The sequence below is a fragment of the Propithecus coquereli genome, unplaced genomic scaffold (genome assembly GCF_000956105.1).
Source record: "Propithecus coquereli isolate 6110/MARCELLA unplaced genomic scaffold, Pcoq_1.0 Scaffold51, whole genome shotgun sequence".
NCBI lineage: Eukaryota > Metazoa > Chordata > Mammalia > Primates > Indriidae > Propithecus > Propithecus coquereli.
The window spans coordinates 1,876,059-1,889,570 of record NW_012150952.1 but is presented as its reverse complement, the minus strand read 5'-3'; the positions used below and the strand labels follow the sequence as shown (position 1 = coordinate 1,889,570).

Below are 13,512 nucleotides of genomic sequence, written 5' to 3'. Positions count from 1 at the left end.
GGCAGTAGTTTAATTAGCTGTTTCCATCTCTTGTTTCTGACTGCGTGTTGATCTCGTTCTCTTAGGCCGGCTTCTGCTGCATAGCAGGAAACCCGCATGTCATAGTTCCCAGATTTGCATCTCAGAACTTTGCCCTAGAAAGGGACTGAAATGTAATCTCTCCAGTTCCATGTTCAAAAATCCTAAGCCTGTGCCTGTCTCATGGGTCAGGTGCTCATTACTAAACCAATCACTAATGGCTACAGTTATTGAATATTTATATGGGCCAGCGATTGTTCCAAGCACTTTATACATTTTATCTTATTGACATCTGGAAACCACAATATGATGTAGGCATAGATGAGAAGCAATGCTGTGCCCTGCGCTGTATCATGCAGCTAGTAAGTACAGGAGTAAGGATTTACACTCAGGCATTTGACTTTGGTGCTCTACACCACTGTCCTATATGCCGTATAACTTGCTGACCCTAAAGATAATGGCCCTAATGTAATAACAACTCCAGGGCTCCCCAGGGGCTGCAGCCCATGGGCTGGGAATGACTAATTTAAATGTTTAGAATGGGCTGTGTGACAGAAGTAAGTTGAGTGGATAAATCTCAGTTTCTTAAGTGTGAGGTGGTGAGAAAACATTACTCCCACCCCTCTGCTCTGTGGGTACTAGTGACAGCACACTGCAGTTCTGTGATGGTTAGGAACATCCTTGGCTGTGTGATAGGGGAGAGGATTCCCTGTCGTACTTTCACACTCCTTTTAGATCTGGCTCAGCCAGGGATGGGAGCAGGTGTTCTCATACTGTTGCAAATGGGACTGCTATGTTTGCATGCAAGGACAAGGGCCTGCTGCTCCCTAGACTTTAGACTTGGGAAATCATGCTCTGAGGTCCATTCCAGCAGAGGTTTGCTTTTCTCTAGTTCTTTATGGATAATTGCTTTTAAGGACTTCTGTAGATTGCATATTAATGTTTTCTTACAGTGACACTGACATATTTTATACCAGGGACAAAGCAAAAGGCAGTTTTTTGGTTGTTAACTTTTTTCTGTCTCTCCAAGATTATCCTGAAGGTAATAATTCAAGCGATTATCTTGTTCAAACGACGACGTATCTTCCAGAAAACTTCACATATTCACCAAACCTCCCCTGCCCAGAAAAGCTGCCTTACATGCGTAAGTATGGTCTAATTTTGACTTAACTGTTTACTAATGTTATAATAAAATCATAAAAACCACATGATTTGAGTACATCAGGATCAAATCATTATTGTGGGTGCAAATGTTCATATGCAGCATGTTATTTGAATTTTTTTTTTTTTTTGCAAAGCACTTTTTGTAGGGGAATGATTGAAAAGTTGAAGAAAAATACAAAAGAGAAAATGACAAATACCCATATTTCTCCCACCAGGATTTAAAATTAATACTTTGGCTTACTTCCAAATTGTCTTAAAACAGTGTTTAGGAGAGTAATGAATGTGTTGTCCCCTTTTGAATATATTAGAACATTACAGACTAAGCCAAAGTCCTTTTTGACCACCATGCCCTTCCTTAGAAGTAACCTCACCTCTGTTGTGAGTTTTCTGTGTATTCTTACAGGTTACAAAAATTATTTTTTACGTAGATAGACGTATGCATAGAAAACATATATTGCTACAAACGTTCTAATAATTTATGTACACGGTCCTATAAATTACATTTTATTTTGTGACTTGCTTTTTTTACTTATTTTTTTGAGAACTACCCATGTTACCTATAGATCTAATATATTTCCCCCTTTATTGCACAGTATGTCTTTGTATAAGTGTATAAAATTTCATTTATCTCTTTCCCTGCTGATGGACATTTAGGTCGTTTCCACTTTTTTTGCTCTCACAAAATAGCAAATTTTTTTTCTCTTTTGCTATAAAGAGCAACATAGTACAGACCATCCTGTGCATATATGCATGTATACTTGAGGGTTGATGCCTAGTGGTGGAATTGCTGGGTAGGTTGGCTCAGTTCTTCCAGATTTTCTCAAATTGCTCCCTAAATTTACATCCCTGACAGCAAAGCATGAACGTACTACTTTGATATTGATGGAGTTTTTGATTTTTGCTAATCTGACAGGTTAATAAATGGTATCTCCTTGGTTGAATTTTCACTTTCTGACCGGGCGCCGTGGCTCACGCCTGTAATCCTAGCACTCTGGTGGCTGAGGTGGGAGAACTGCTTGAGCTTAGGAGTTCGAGACCAGTCTGAGCAAGACTGAGAACCCGTCTCTACTAAAAATAGAAAAAAAATTAGCTGTGCAACTAAAAATAGAAAAATTAGCCAGGCATGGTGGCACGCACCTGTAGTACCAGCTACTCGGGAGGCTGAGACAGGAGGATCGCTTAAGCCCAGGAATTTGAGGTTGCTGTGAGCTAGGCTGATGTCATGGCATTCTAGCTCGGGCAACAAAGCAAGACTCTGTCTCAAAAAAAAAAAAAAAACACGAATCAATTTTCTCATTACTAGTGGGTTTGAGTAATTTCTCATATGTTCATATTTTTAAATTTTCTCTCCTGTGACTTGCGCTGTCATGGCTTTTATTAGTTCCTCTGGGTTGTTAGTTGTTTGTATTGACCTACAGGAATCCTTTATATTCTGACAGTGACCTGTTGTCTGCTATGTGTGTTGTATCTTTTCACAGTCCTGGGCTTTCTTTTTATTTTGTTTATGGAGTCTTTTATTTTACAGAAGTTAAAAATTGTGATATTTTCAGTCGTATCAATCAATTCATTTAAGGTTTTTGCTTTTTTTGTCTTAAGAAAGCTTTTCTTGCCCCAAGGTCATACAAATACCTTTATTTCCTTCTAATAATTTTACTATTTTGTTTTTAACTTTTGTGTATAATATGTGATAGTGCTCAAACTATCGTACTTTAAAATATGGTTTCTAAAAATTATAAAGATAATACATTATCATTATTTTTACAAAACCACTACACTGTACTCCCAGCACTCAGAAGCCACCATGGCTATTATTTTGGAATTTTTTTCTTTGCATGTCCTCCCTGCCCCCACCCCATGATTTAAACATACTCTGTACGTATAAGTTTGTATCTTGATTTTTATATAATTAAAGATTTAAATAAACATTTTTAAATTGCTTGTGTATTCCTGTGTTCTAATGTCTTTAGTATCTAAATACGTTTTTTATGTCTTTACATGGCTTTTTTATTGAGGATATTAGCCTTTGCCTATCATATTTGTAGGATTTTTTTCAGTTTATTGTCAATAGATATTATATATTTATAATAAAAAGAAAGATTGACTTTTCAATATTATGTAAGGCCACGGCTTTCAAACTTGAGGGTATATCAGGATCACCTGGATGATCTTGTAAAACACAGAGTTCTGGCCCCACCCTCAGAGTTTCAGATTCAGTAGCTCTGGAGTAGGCCTGAGACTCTTCATTTCTGACAAGTTCTTCCAGGTGATGCTAATGCTGTTGCTTCTTGGGCTACACTTTGAGACCCACTGATTGAGAGAGAGTGTGGGTCTCATCCCCAGCTGTATAACGGAAGCACGTGGGGAGCTTTTATAATTCTTGGGCCCAACCCCTAAGTGTCTGACTTGATTGGTTTCACCTGGTCCTGGCACTGGTCTGCAAAACAAATTCTCAGGTGATTCTTGTCTTGCTGTCTCTTTGCTGTCCCATAATAGAAAATGAAACTCAGTGATTTTTGTGGCTCTTTGTCCTTACTTTCTTATTGCAGCCTTGTTCTCCTAAAAATGAATATTTTTGTGCAATCCTGAAACCACTGGATAATGTTCTGTTGAAATATTGATTACCATAATTTCATCTTCATAATGTTTATATTCAAGGGTTTATAGTTTTAGGAAATCTTTCCATTCTTGGTTTAGTTGCCATTTTCTTAATGAGTGCTTTATGAGTATCAATTAGACTCTGTTTGAACGCGTCTTCCTGCCAGGCCCTCGTGCTGGTACTCCTCTCCTCCAGTCGCATGTAACCTCTGTCATGTGTGGCTGCTGCACGGGGGTCTTGGTGCTACTGTTCCTTCTCTCTGCTTCCCTCAGAGTCTTGCATTCTTTTATAAGAGAGCGTCACACGGGTGCGGCCAGCCGTCTTTTCACAGCAGCCCCCTGAATCATCTGCCAGCTTTGGGTCCAGCACCAATCCTGTGTCCAGTGAGTGGTGGCCAGGGTGACAGGGTTATTTGGTAGAAAATACAGCCACATCAGATAATGCTTTAGAAAGGAGCCGTGGGTACGGCCAACATAACAAGGCTTCTGCCAAGAGGGCCTTGCATGAGCTGCCCTTCAGTAGTCATGTGACCTCTGCAAAATGGAGCCTCAGTTTACCTATCTGTAAAACCTGGAGTTATGTCACCTTCATTCACAGTATTGTGAGGCTAGGATGGAGCACAACACCTGAAGCCTGAGAGGTGTTAATTCAATTTTCCCTTTCCTTCTCCCTACTTCTTTGAATGATGGCGCCAGACTTTACAATGATTAAGGGAATGAGAAACCTAGGAGAAATGTGTGGAGCTAAGAAGTTTTATCCTTTGCTGTGCATCCTGAATTTTTTTTAATTAACAGGGTATTTCCCATTGATGATAGAGAACAATATAATAAAATACCTAAGTGTAACATCTTATTATATCACACAAAATAATTGAATATTATACTTCCCCAAATAATAGTTAGGAGGGATCTGTTTAAGAATAAGACCTAGTTGGATGAAAACCGTTCAAGTGTGAGCAATATTTATTTATAATCACCAAAAGTGAAGTCAAGGCTTAAAATTGGTGTTTGGTTATCTAGCAGTAAATCCTTTTTGATTTTTCCCCGGTGTAACAATGGGGAACCACTGGCACAAGATTTCCGTAACGTGTGAATTTCAAATTGGAATTCAGATAAAATGCATTTCCTGAATTTCAGTAATGTTTCATCTTCAATAGTGGTCAAATGACACTATAAAATCCATTTTGATGTGTATTATTTATATGAAGAATATGAGTGAATATTTGTTTGTTATTGTTAATATTTATAGATTCTCCATAGGGCAAACTCATTTTCAGCTTTATTGGATTTATGTAAGATTCTCTGCGCTAACAAAGTAAAATAGAAGTTTCACCTTATCTAGAGCTAAAAAATAATAAGTGCTTAGCGTGGATGTTTTGATTTTGATTTTTGTGGGTGAGGCAGAAATGGGAAGTGTCAATTGTGGACTCTGCATTAAAATGAAACTAGACTTCACCTTTAGTTTTCCTATCTTTTAATTCTTATTCAAATAGAATACATTTGCAGTGACCTTTATATATTCTGTCCTTACTGTTTGTGGAATAGTTTCCTGAATGGTTTAACCCTGATAGTTTCTATAGTTGCTAACCTTATGAATATAACAAAAGCTACAAGGACTTTTTGAGATGGATTTAAATAATTCACATGAAAATCAGCAAGGAGGGAAAAGATAAGCAAATAAACTTCAGAAAAGCTCAAATAATGGTTAATATACCAAACCATCATGCATATGTTTATTAAAAAAGAGCTGTGGGAGCCGTTTTAGAGTCAGGAAGCCGTTGTTGGTTGAATAGCAGCCGTGCAGCGGGCCCTGTGTCATAGGGGCAGGCAGGGGAGAAGCAAAGATGAATATGGTCGTGTGTGTACCAGCCAGGAGCAGGTAACACTCAGAGAAAGGCATGCTGTGAAAAGGATATAAGTGTGACAAAAGGGAGATAGCAGTTCATTCTGGAAGGAAAAGCAAGAATCAGAGTGAAGGAACATTGGAACTGGGTCTTGAAGATACTTCAGTAGGTAGCTGAGAAAGAACAGCATTAGGGCACAGGAGTTGTGTGCTCCAGGAATGGAAAGGGGTTGGCTCCAGCCAGGGAGGGTGTGTAAGTGGGGCGTGTGGGAAATGAAGCTGGACAGGAGGAGAAGGGTTTCACCTAAAGGACTAAGGGATCTGAGGGCTGCACAGGTTCTATGAATCCCTAGGTGTCCATGAGATGAGCTTTGGAGAGAGCGAAGCCCTTGAACTTGTCTGCAAAGAGTTGGTTTATAAGCCTGTGCACGTTTCTCTCGGGTGAGAGTGCATGATTTTCAAAGGGTCTAGGGGCATAAACGGGTAAACCCAAAGCAGAAACAAAAAACCCTGCTTTAGGAAAATGGAGAACCATTGAAGGTTTTAGGCAGATGAATGGTGGACTAGGATTGTATAATATTTGAGAAAGATTATTCAGATGAGAAGCTCAAAGATGGGTGAGAATGAGGAAATCTTGGAATAAGGGAGACCAGTGAGGCACTAATTGCATTGGGCTAAGAGGAAAAGACAAGAGCAGGGGCCAAGGCTGTGGCACTGGAAACAGGCAGAGGCACAAAACAGGAGCTCAGAGGTGCTATTGGCCAGATGTGGCAACCAACTGAGGGATCGGGGTTAATTTCCAGGTTTCTGACTTGATGACTGTTCTGAAACAAGCAACGCAGGATAAACCTCACATTGGGAGAATGAGGGAGTTAATGGGTTCAGTTTTGGCACGTGTCGTTTGAAGTTCAGCAGAGTCATTTAGGGCCGAATGTCATAAGAGGTCTGGACTGGAGATAGGGGCAGGTGAGAGGGAAGACAGCTGGAGAGCGGGTCCCAAGATCAGCACTCACACAGGTGAGCTGTGGTCAGTAGAAGAAGGGAAACAGTTAGGGACCTGGAAGAGCTGGAGGATGGCATCCCAAGGGCCAACGAGGAGGGCATTCCAAGGAGAGACTGTCAAAGAAAGCAGTAGAATGAGGAACTGTGAAAAGGCTGTTGAATTCAGCACGTAGAAAACTGATGGTGACCGCAGCAAGCTCGACTTCAGTAGAGCAGCAAGGTAATTGCGAAGCAAAGTTAGACTGCCCTGAGAAGTGAGTCCAAAGTGTGTGAAGACCAGTTGGTTAAAAAACAAATGTTTTGTGGGAAAGGGAAGGAGAATAGCAGTAAAGAATCTGCGGAGGACGCGGGGTTAAGGAAGAACTCTTTAGGAAGAAACGGACGAGAGTGTGTCTGAGGCACCAAGAAGAGGAGACGGGAGCAGGCAGCAGAAGGGACTCTGCAGAGCCAGGTCAGGGAGTGAAAGGAGACTTGTGTCCTTGGGTTGAATAGTGAACCTTGGAGAGCTGGAGGAACACCTCCTCCCCGAGGCCAGACCGCAGTTCATTTGGAGTTGAGGTGGAGAAAAGTAAGGGGTTCATGCTGTTGTTTCTTCCTTCCAGATACAGCAGGAGGCCGCTTGCATATCGGGGTGGCCAAGAAGGCCTGCTCAGCTTGAAAGGGAGGAGTAAATATTTAAAAAGTTGTTGTAGGGAATGAAAAGCGGAGTCAACTAATCATAAAAGGTGACTGATAGTTAGCCTAGAGAGTGCCCCCACCCGGTCAAAAAGCACAAATAATGTGACACTTATTTTTGTTGAAAGCTTTCTGTGTTCAAGGCAGCATATTAGGTATTGTCACCAAAATGCGATGGGATTAATCTATGTGCTTATGTGGTGTTCTTCAGTGCTGTTTATTGGGTGAAGGATTTGACATGGACAATTGTTGCTCCAAGGTTGGGGTTGGTGACCCAGGTGTGGTAGGTTGGCAAGTTGGTGGAATAGGATGTTTGTGAGTGTATAGGTGCTGTGATCAGGTGAAGGTCATAGAGCTCTATTTCCCTAAGTGTGGTTGAGGGATGACCTGTGCCATTATCAGCTGGGATACTTAGCAGACCTCTGAGCCAAACCCCAGACCTACAGCAAAAGCCAAATCAAAATGTTCTTGGTTGCAAACCACAGAATATGCTTTATCTGGTTTAAGAGGAAAAGGAATCCATGAAAAGAAACTAAGGAACCCAGAGAAAAGCTAGGTGTCCAGAGAGTCAGGGTCAAAGGTTGAGCAGCCAAAACAGGGCCCAGACCACTTTCTGGGGCATCTATTGCTCCCAAGCCTCCTGCAGGTGCATCTGGTCACATGACTGCTCCTACCTGCTCAACTGGTTTGGAGAGCGGGTTCTAACTTCTTTCTCTGGGAGGCAGGACTCAATGGCGGGCAGTTCACACAGCCGAAATGTGTTCAAATAAAGCCAGTGGCCATAACCATGACCCATGGGCAAGGACTGACACAGAAATCTTGACGATGGGGCTAGTCATCTGCGTTTTATACAAGTACACCTGGTAATTCTTAGGCACACCACCAAAATCAACAAACCACTTCATAAGGAGGCAAACAGATAGGAAAAATGGGGCTATAGTAGAGGACTTTAAATCTCCATGAGATTGACCAGAAGGGAGGTGTGCAAAGGTGGAAGGGAAGGAGGCTTTAATGAGAGGGAGCGGTGTCAGAGTGCTTACAGACGTATTTTAGCACCTGCTGGAGCCAGAGAGTGGAAATGCAGGTAGGAGGGAAGTAGGGGTGAGACAGTAGTGGACAGCCAGCTTGACCTTCCTAGTCATTCATTCATTCATCCTGTGTCTAGGCGTTGCCCTTGGCATTGGGGGTGTGTGACAAACACTCTATCTTGACATTTAGAATGCTCAGGTTTGGTTGCTTCAAGAAAAGTAAGAAGTCATGTGTTAAGAATTTATAAAATTCTAGAAATTGAGAAGCTTAAGCATTTGAGATAGGCAGTGTCAGATTGGCTTCAAAGGGGACAGCAGGTGACCAAAGGCTGGATGACTCATAACTGTTCAGCCTAGAGCTGTACTCAGGAAGCAACATAGAGGTTGGGGGGAGGGAATGCCCCATCTTATCATGAAAATTCTTTTCTGGCTTTGAGGAAGAATTCACCCTAAGGACATTTCTAGGAGAAATTCAGATCTTTCTCTGACATTGTCATCAAGAGCTTTGGGCTGTGCACATTTAAAACCCTGAGGGTAAAACAGAGACAAAAGCTGAAGTATCCAGAATTAGGCTTTAAATACCAAAAAATAGATACAGGCCCCAAACTAAGTGAAGTAATCACTTAAAACTGTTGATGTATAGAGAAAACAACTCTCTGCCTAGGGATATGCCTTAAATTTTACTTTAAATGTAAGAAAAATGCAAATATAGGTAATTCATATGTAGTGAATATTGTCGTTTTAAGAATTATATTTTAATAGAAAAAATAATTTCCTAAATCATGTCATGTGATCCATGAGAACCCACATCATAGTAAGCCTGTCATTTGGGCCCATGTGTGCCTAACAGACTGCAGGCCCATTCAGGTCCAGCTTTGCAAAATGGGAGTCATTGTTGCATATCTTGCAAATTCAGCATTAGGAAATTACAGTAAACGTCCTACATAAGCAGTGGTGCAACTCAGTTATTCTCACACATGACAGAAGCAGTTTGGCACACGAGACTGAGAGGGAGTTTAATGCCACATGAGTTCCCTGCTTCTCACCTTGATCCTCTAGGTAACTGGCAGCCCCTCCTCCCTTCAGGCACTCAGTTCTCTCTTTCCTTTCTAGCCCCAGGCCCATGTCAACAGAGTGAAATACATTATTTGGTAAATTATATTATTTACATTTGTTTGCTGATTGTGATTACACTACTGGGTAAATGGATTTCAGTCAATATCTTTATTTTCTTGACCTTTAAATCTCTAACAGGGAAAAGAAAGCATTTGTTCCCAGTTGAAAATCTCAGATTTAGCACAGGCAGAGAGTGAAGATTGGGAGTTCTCTGTGGAGCTCAGTTGCCCTTGAAATCTCAGCAAGTTTAAGAAATAAAGGGGGCTGGACTGGCAGATTGCTTAACTTCTTTATGAGTAAAGAAGGCTGTGTCCTCTCCTGACTTCATTTATAGCAGGTGGTTTTCAAATGCTTTTATTTATTTATTATCTTTTATTAGAGACAGTGTCTTGGTCTGTCACCCAGGCTGGAGTGCAGTGATGCAATCATAGCTCACTGTAACCTTGAACTCCTGAGCTCAAGTGATCCTCTTACCTCAAGCCTCCAGAGTAGCTGGGAGTACAGATGCACACCACCACAACCCAGCTAATTTTTTTTTTTTCTCATTTTTTTGTAGAGACAGGGTCTCACTATGTTGCCCAGGCTGGTCTTGAACTCCTGGTCTCAAATGATCCTCCCACCTCGGCCTCTCAAAGTGCTGGGATTTTACAAGTGTGAGCCACTGTGCCCGGCTCAAATGCTTTTTTAAAGCACTGGAATACTTCTTGAGTGAAACCTGAAGGGGATACCCAGTACATAAAAGAGATGAAAGTGACCATGTTTGGGACTCCGAGCCCTCCATACCCCAGCCACAGGTTCCCTGAGAGAGGTTCCTTCCACTGAGGACAGTTTGGAAACCACGTGCCACTAGTTAATCTGCTGAGTGCTTCCTCCTGGCCACTCCTTTCCCTTCCTTTTCCTGTTTACAGGGTCTTCCTGACACCACCACCCTGCCCAACAGTAATTAGCATTTATTCATCTCCCTCTCCCTCTCCCCCACTCCCTCCCCTCCCCTCCTTCTCACTGTTCCCAGTGCTGGCAGGGAGGCCTGTTCTCTGCCCTCCATCTGCCCCCAGTGATGTTGCTATTACCACTGGTAGGACAACCTTATGCCACTGGGTCATCTTTGGCCTTCAGCCAGCAACATAGTAGGATTTCAGAGCAAGGAGCAATTAAGCACATGAGAAAGCTGCTAATGGACTCTGAGGGAAGTGGATTGGGGAGGAAGGTGAATTTCGGATGCCTCAGGCATGGGGGACAGTGGTAGACACAGGAAGCCCTCTCTAGTGAGGAGAAAGATATAAAGCCTGCGCATTTGCAGCGCATGTGCGTTGGAAATGGAAATTAAACTGCAAATGACGCTGGAGAAAACTGCTGACAGTAATGATGATTATAGCTGTTGAAGCAATAAAGCTGAAAAAAAGACAAAAAAATTTGGTTTAACAGTGCATGAAGAATACCAACTTCAGTTACTTATGTGAACTGCTTATTATTTAGCCTAATTACTATCATTTTAGCAATCATGCATACTATTAAATGCATCAGATTTATTTGTGTGAAATTTATTTGATTACAGTGCTAGATTCTGTTTTTGTCAGCTGAGTCATGATAGTCTGTACTTACGTTGACTGATCAGTCTTACATTTGACTTTCCCCTTCTCTGCAAGTTCATAGGTTTCTCTTTCCTTTAAGTGAACCTGACCTTTCTAAGATTAGCTAGTTTGCATATCTTGTCACAGGAAAGGGTGGGTGTTTGGTTATAAAAGACCACAGATATTGTCAGTAGAATGGGCAGACAGTAGAAGATTACAAATTTTTTCCTAGTTTACTCTGGGAAACACAGGCATTTGCATTTAAAGTATTAATATTTCTCCCTAGCATGCCTCAGTGCTGTGGAGGCTATTGACAGTCCTGCCTGGCTAGGATGAAGTGGGCATGGGAAGAGAGGCCATTGTGAAGACCTTCTAGAATATAGAATAAGAGGAGGAAGGAGGCTTTCTAGAGAGGAACTGAGTGTTTTTTATGTGAAATTGTGGCCACAAGAGGCTCAGAACACTTGAAATGGAAAACCTCAACATCTGTTGGTTTGTATTTCATTAATATGAGAGGAGGAGGTCAGAGAGAAGAATTTGGATCGAGGGCATTCCGGAGCAATTTGTACTTATTTGGAAGTTAACAGGTGACATTAAAACTGCTATAAGATGATCATAGTTTCATTCTCCTGGAATTTTATATGCCATTCTCAGTGACATTGAAAACATTGAGGATAGCATCGTTTTAAAGGGAATGCTAGTGATCATGCAGCTGTTTTAATTCTCAGGGGAAGATACTGAGGCTTCCTGACTCTTAGCTCTGTTTTTGACTGTGTTAATGGAAGTGGTTTTCCATTCAAGATTCGTTCCTGTTTCAAAGTGTGGTGTTCATTAGAAAAACTATTAGTAAAAGCACCTCTGGTAATACAGTATATTTGTTAATTTGGTTGGTGAGTGCCTATTAGACCAGGAACGTTTTAGAAGTCCGTGGTGTACAACCACCTTCAGAGGCAGGCATCACTATCCTCTCTTATAGAGGAGGAAGCTGGGACACAGAGAGGTTAAATAATTTCCCCTGTGGACAGAAGCTGGGATTAAAGCTCCCAGTAAGTCTAACTGCTTATTTAATTCTTAAGTACTGTGCTATCGTGTCTCCTATATTGAAATGTTGAAATTAAAAATAGTTTTAAAATACTTGAATAGTTGTTAAATTGCAACGATATGCTAAGTTATAATGACATGCAAACATTTTCCAAAGGGTATTAAAATATTCAGTATATTACTCAACAGCAAAAAGTTTAAAAAAAAGAAATAGATTGTCTTTGGCTGATTTGCCAAACATAGTAGAATGATCATATAAATTACCATCAAAAGGAAAAGTGAAAGGGGGGGTGCTGTTAATACTTGCGTGGTGATAACAGGAGTAAACTGTGCTGTCCCGGCAGCTATGTTATGCTGTCACCCTACTGATTGTTGTTTGTACGACTGACATCTTTGTGGCAAAAAATATTAAAACAGCTTTTCACGTTTTTGACTTATAGGGGGATTCCTCGATGTCAATGTAAGTGAGGTCAGTTTTGATGAAATTCATCAACTCTTCTCCAAGGATTTAGATATTGAGCCAGGAGGTCACTGGAGGCCTAAGGACTGTAAACCCAGGTGGAAGGTGAGGTAAATTCTTTTCATAAGTAATTTGACTATTACTATGTATTTGAGGAAAAATATGCCTGATTCAAAATAGAGCCCAATGCCTTTATTGATAAAACTAAGACATCGACATTTTTGTATTTAATGCATAGTATTTACAATTCAGATGTGATTTAATAGTGTTGTTTTGGAGACTGCACATGCACCTATGATATATAAAATATATGCTCATGGGTTCAGTCTCTTGGAATTCCTGATAATAACTGTGTGACTTGAATTTGGCTTGGAAAACAGATTTTTTTTGTTGTTCTGTTGGAGAGAGACTGTGGTTTCTCTGCCTCCCACAGCGTCCCCTCAGGATTACTGACACCTGCGGGCCCACCAATTTCTGGACCCGTGAGAACTCAATGGGAGGATAGTCATATCCTGATTTTCAGCTGGATCTAGCGTTGGGGGTTTTAAGCTCTGTTTCTCAGAGTTTAAGAATTTCTAAAGAGGCTGTTCAGAGGTCACTGCAGGACTTCAAAGGGAGGACTTTGGGCTCTTCACCTCTGTTTCAGAAGGCACAGCACAAGCTTCTGATCGTTTCGATATGTCAGAATTTTATTTAATGTTTTGTTTGAAAAATGGTAAGGGGGTGGGTCTGCCTCTGCTTCTTAAAAAAATGGAAAGCCATGATTTAGGCCAGAGTTGCTCTCAGTACTATGACATTGATTAATAAGTGCCTATTCATGTAATGTTGCTATGTTTAAGAAATAGCATTTATGTAACACAAATGAAAACTGCAATTTATTAAATCAAATGTTATTTCATAAAAGATTGTGATGTCACCTTGATCTGGAAATAGCTTTTAATTTCTGTTTTAAAATATTAGTATTCTTCTAGAATATTTGTATTTTAGTACAAAAAAATC

At 40.8% G+C, this 13,512-nt stretch overlaps 1 protein-coding gene across 1 annotated transcript in view; it reads left to right on the top strand.

Moving 5' to 3' along the window:
* Positions 1 to 13,512, top strand: part of B4GALT6 (UDP-Gal:betaGlcNAc beta 1,4- galactosyltransferase, polypeptide 6) — a 54,687-nt gene that overhangs the window by 24,653 nt on the left and 16,522 nt on the right. The window contains exons 3-4 of the mRNA XM_012656569.1: positions 1,049 to 1,162; positions 12,494 to 12,618. Of these exons, the coding sequence (XP_012512023.1) occupies positions 1,049 to 1,162; positions 12,494 to 12,618 (239 nt within the window). The remainder of the gene's footprint in view (positions 1 to 1,048; positions 1,163 to 12,493; positions 12,619 to 13,512) is intronic.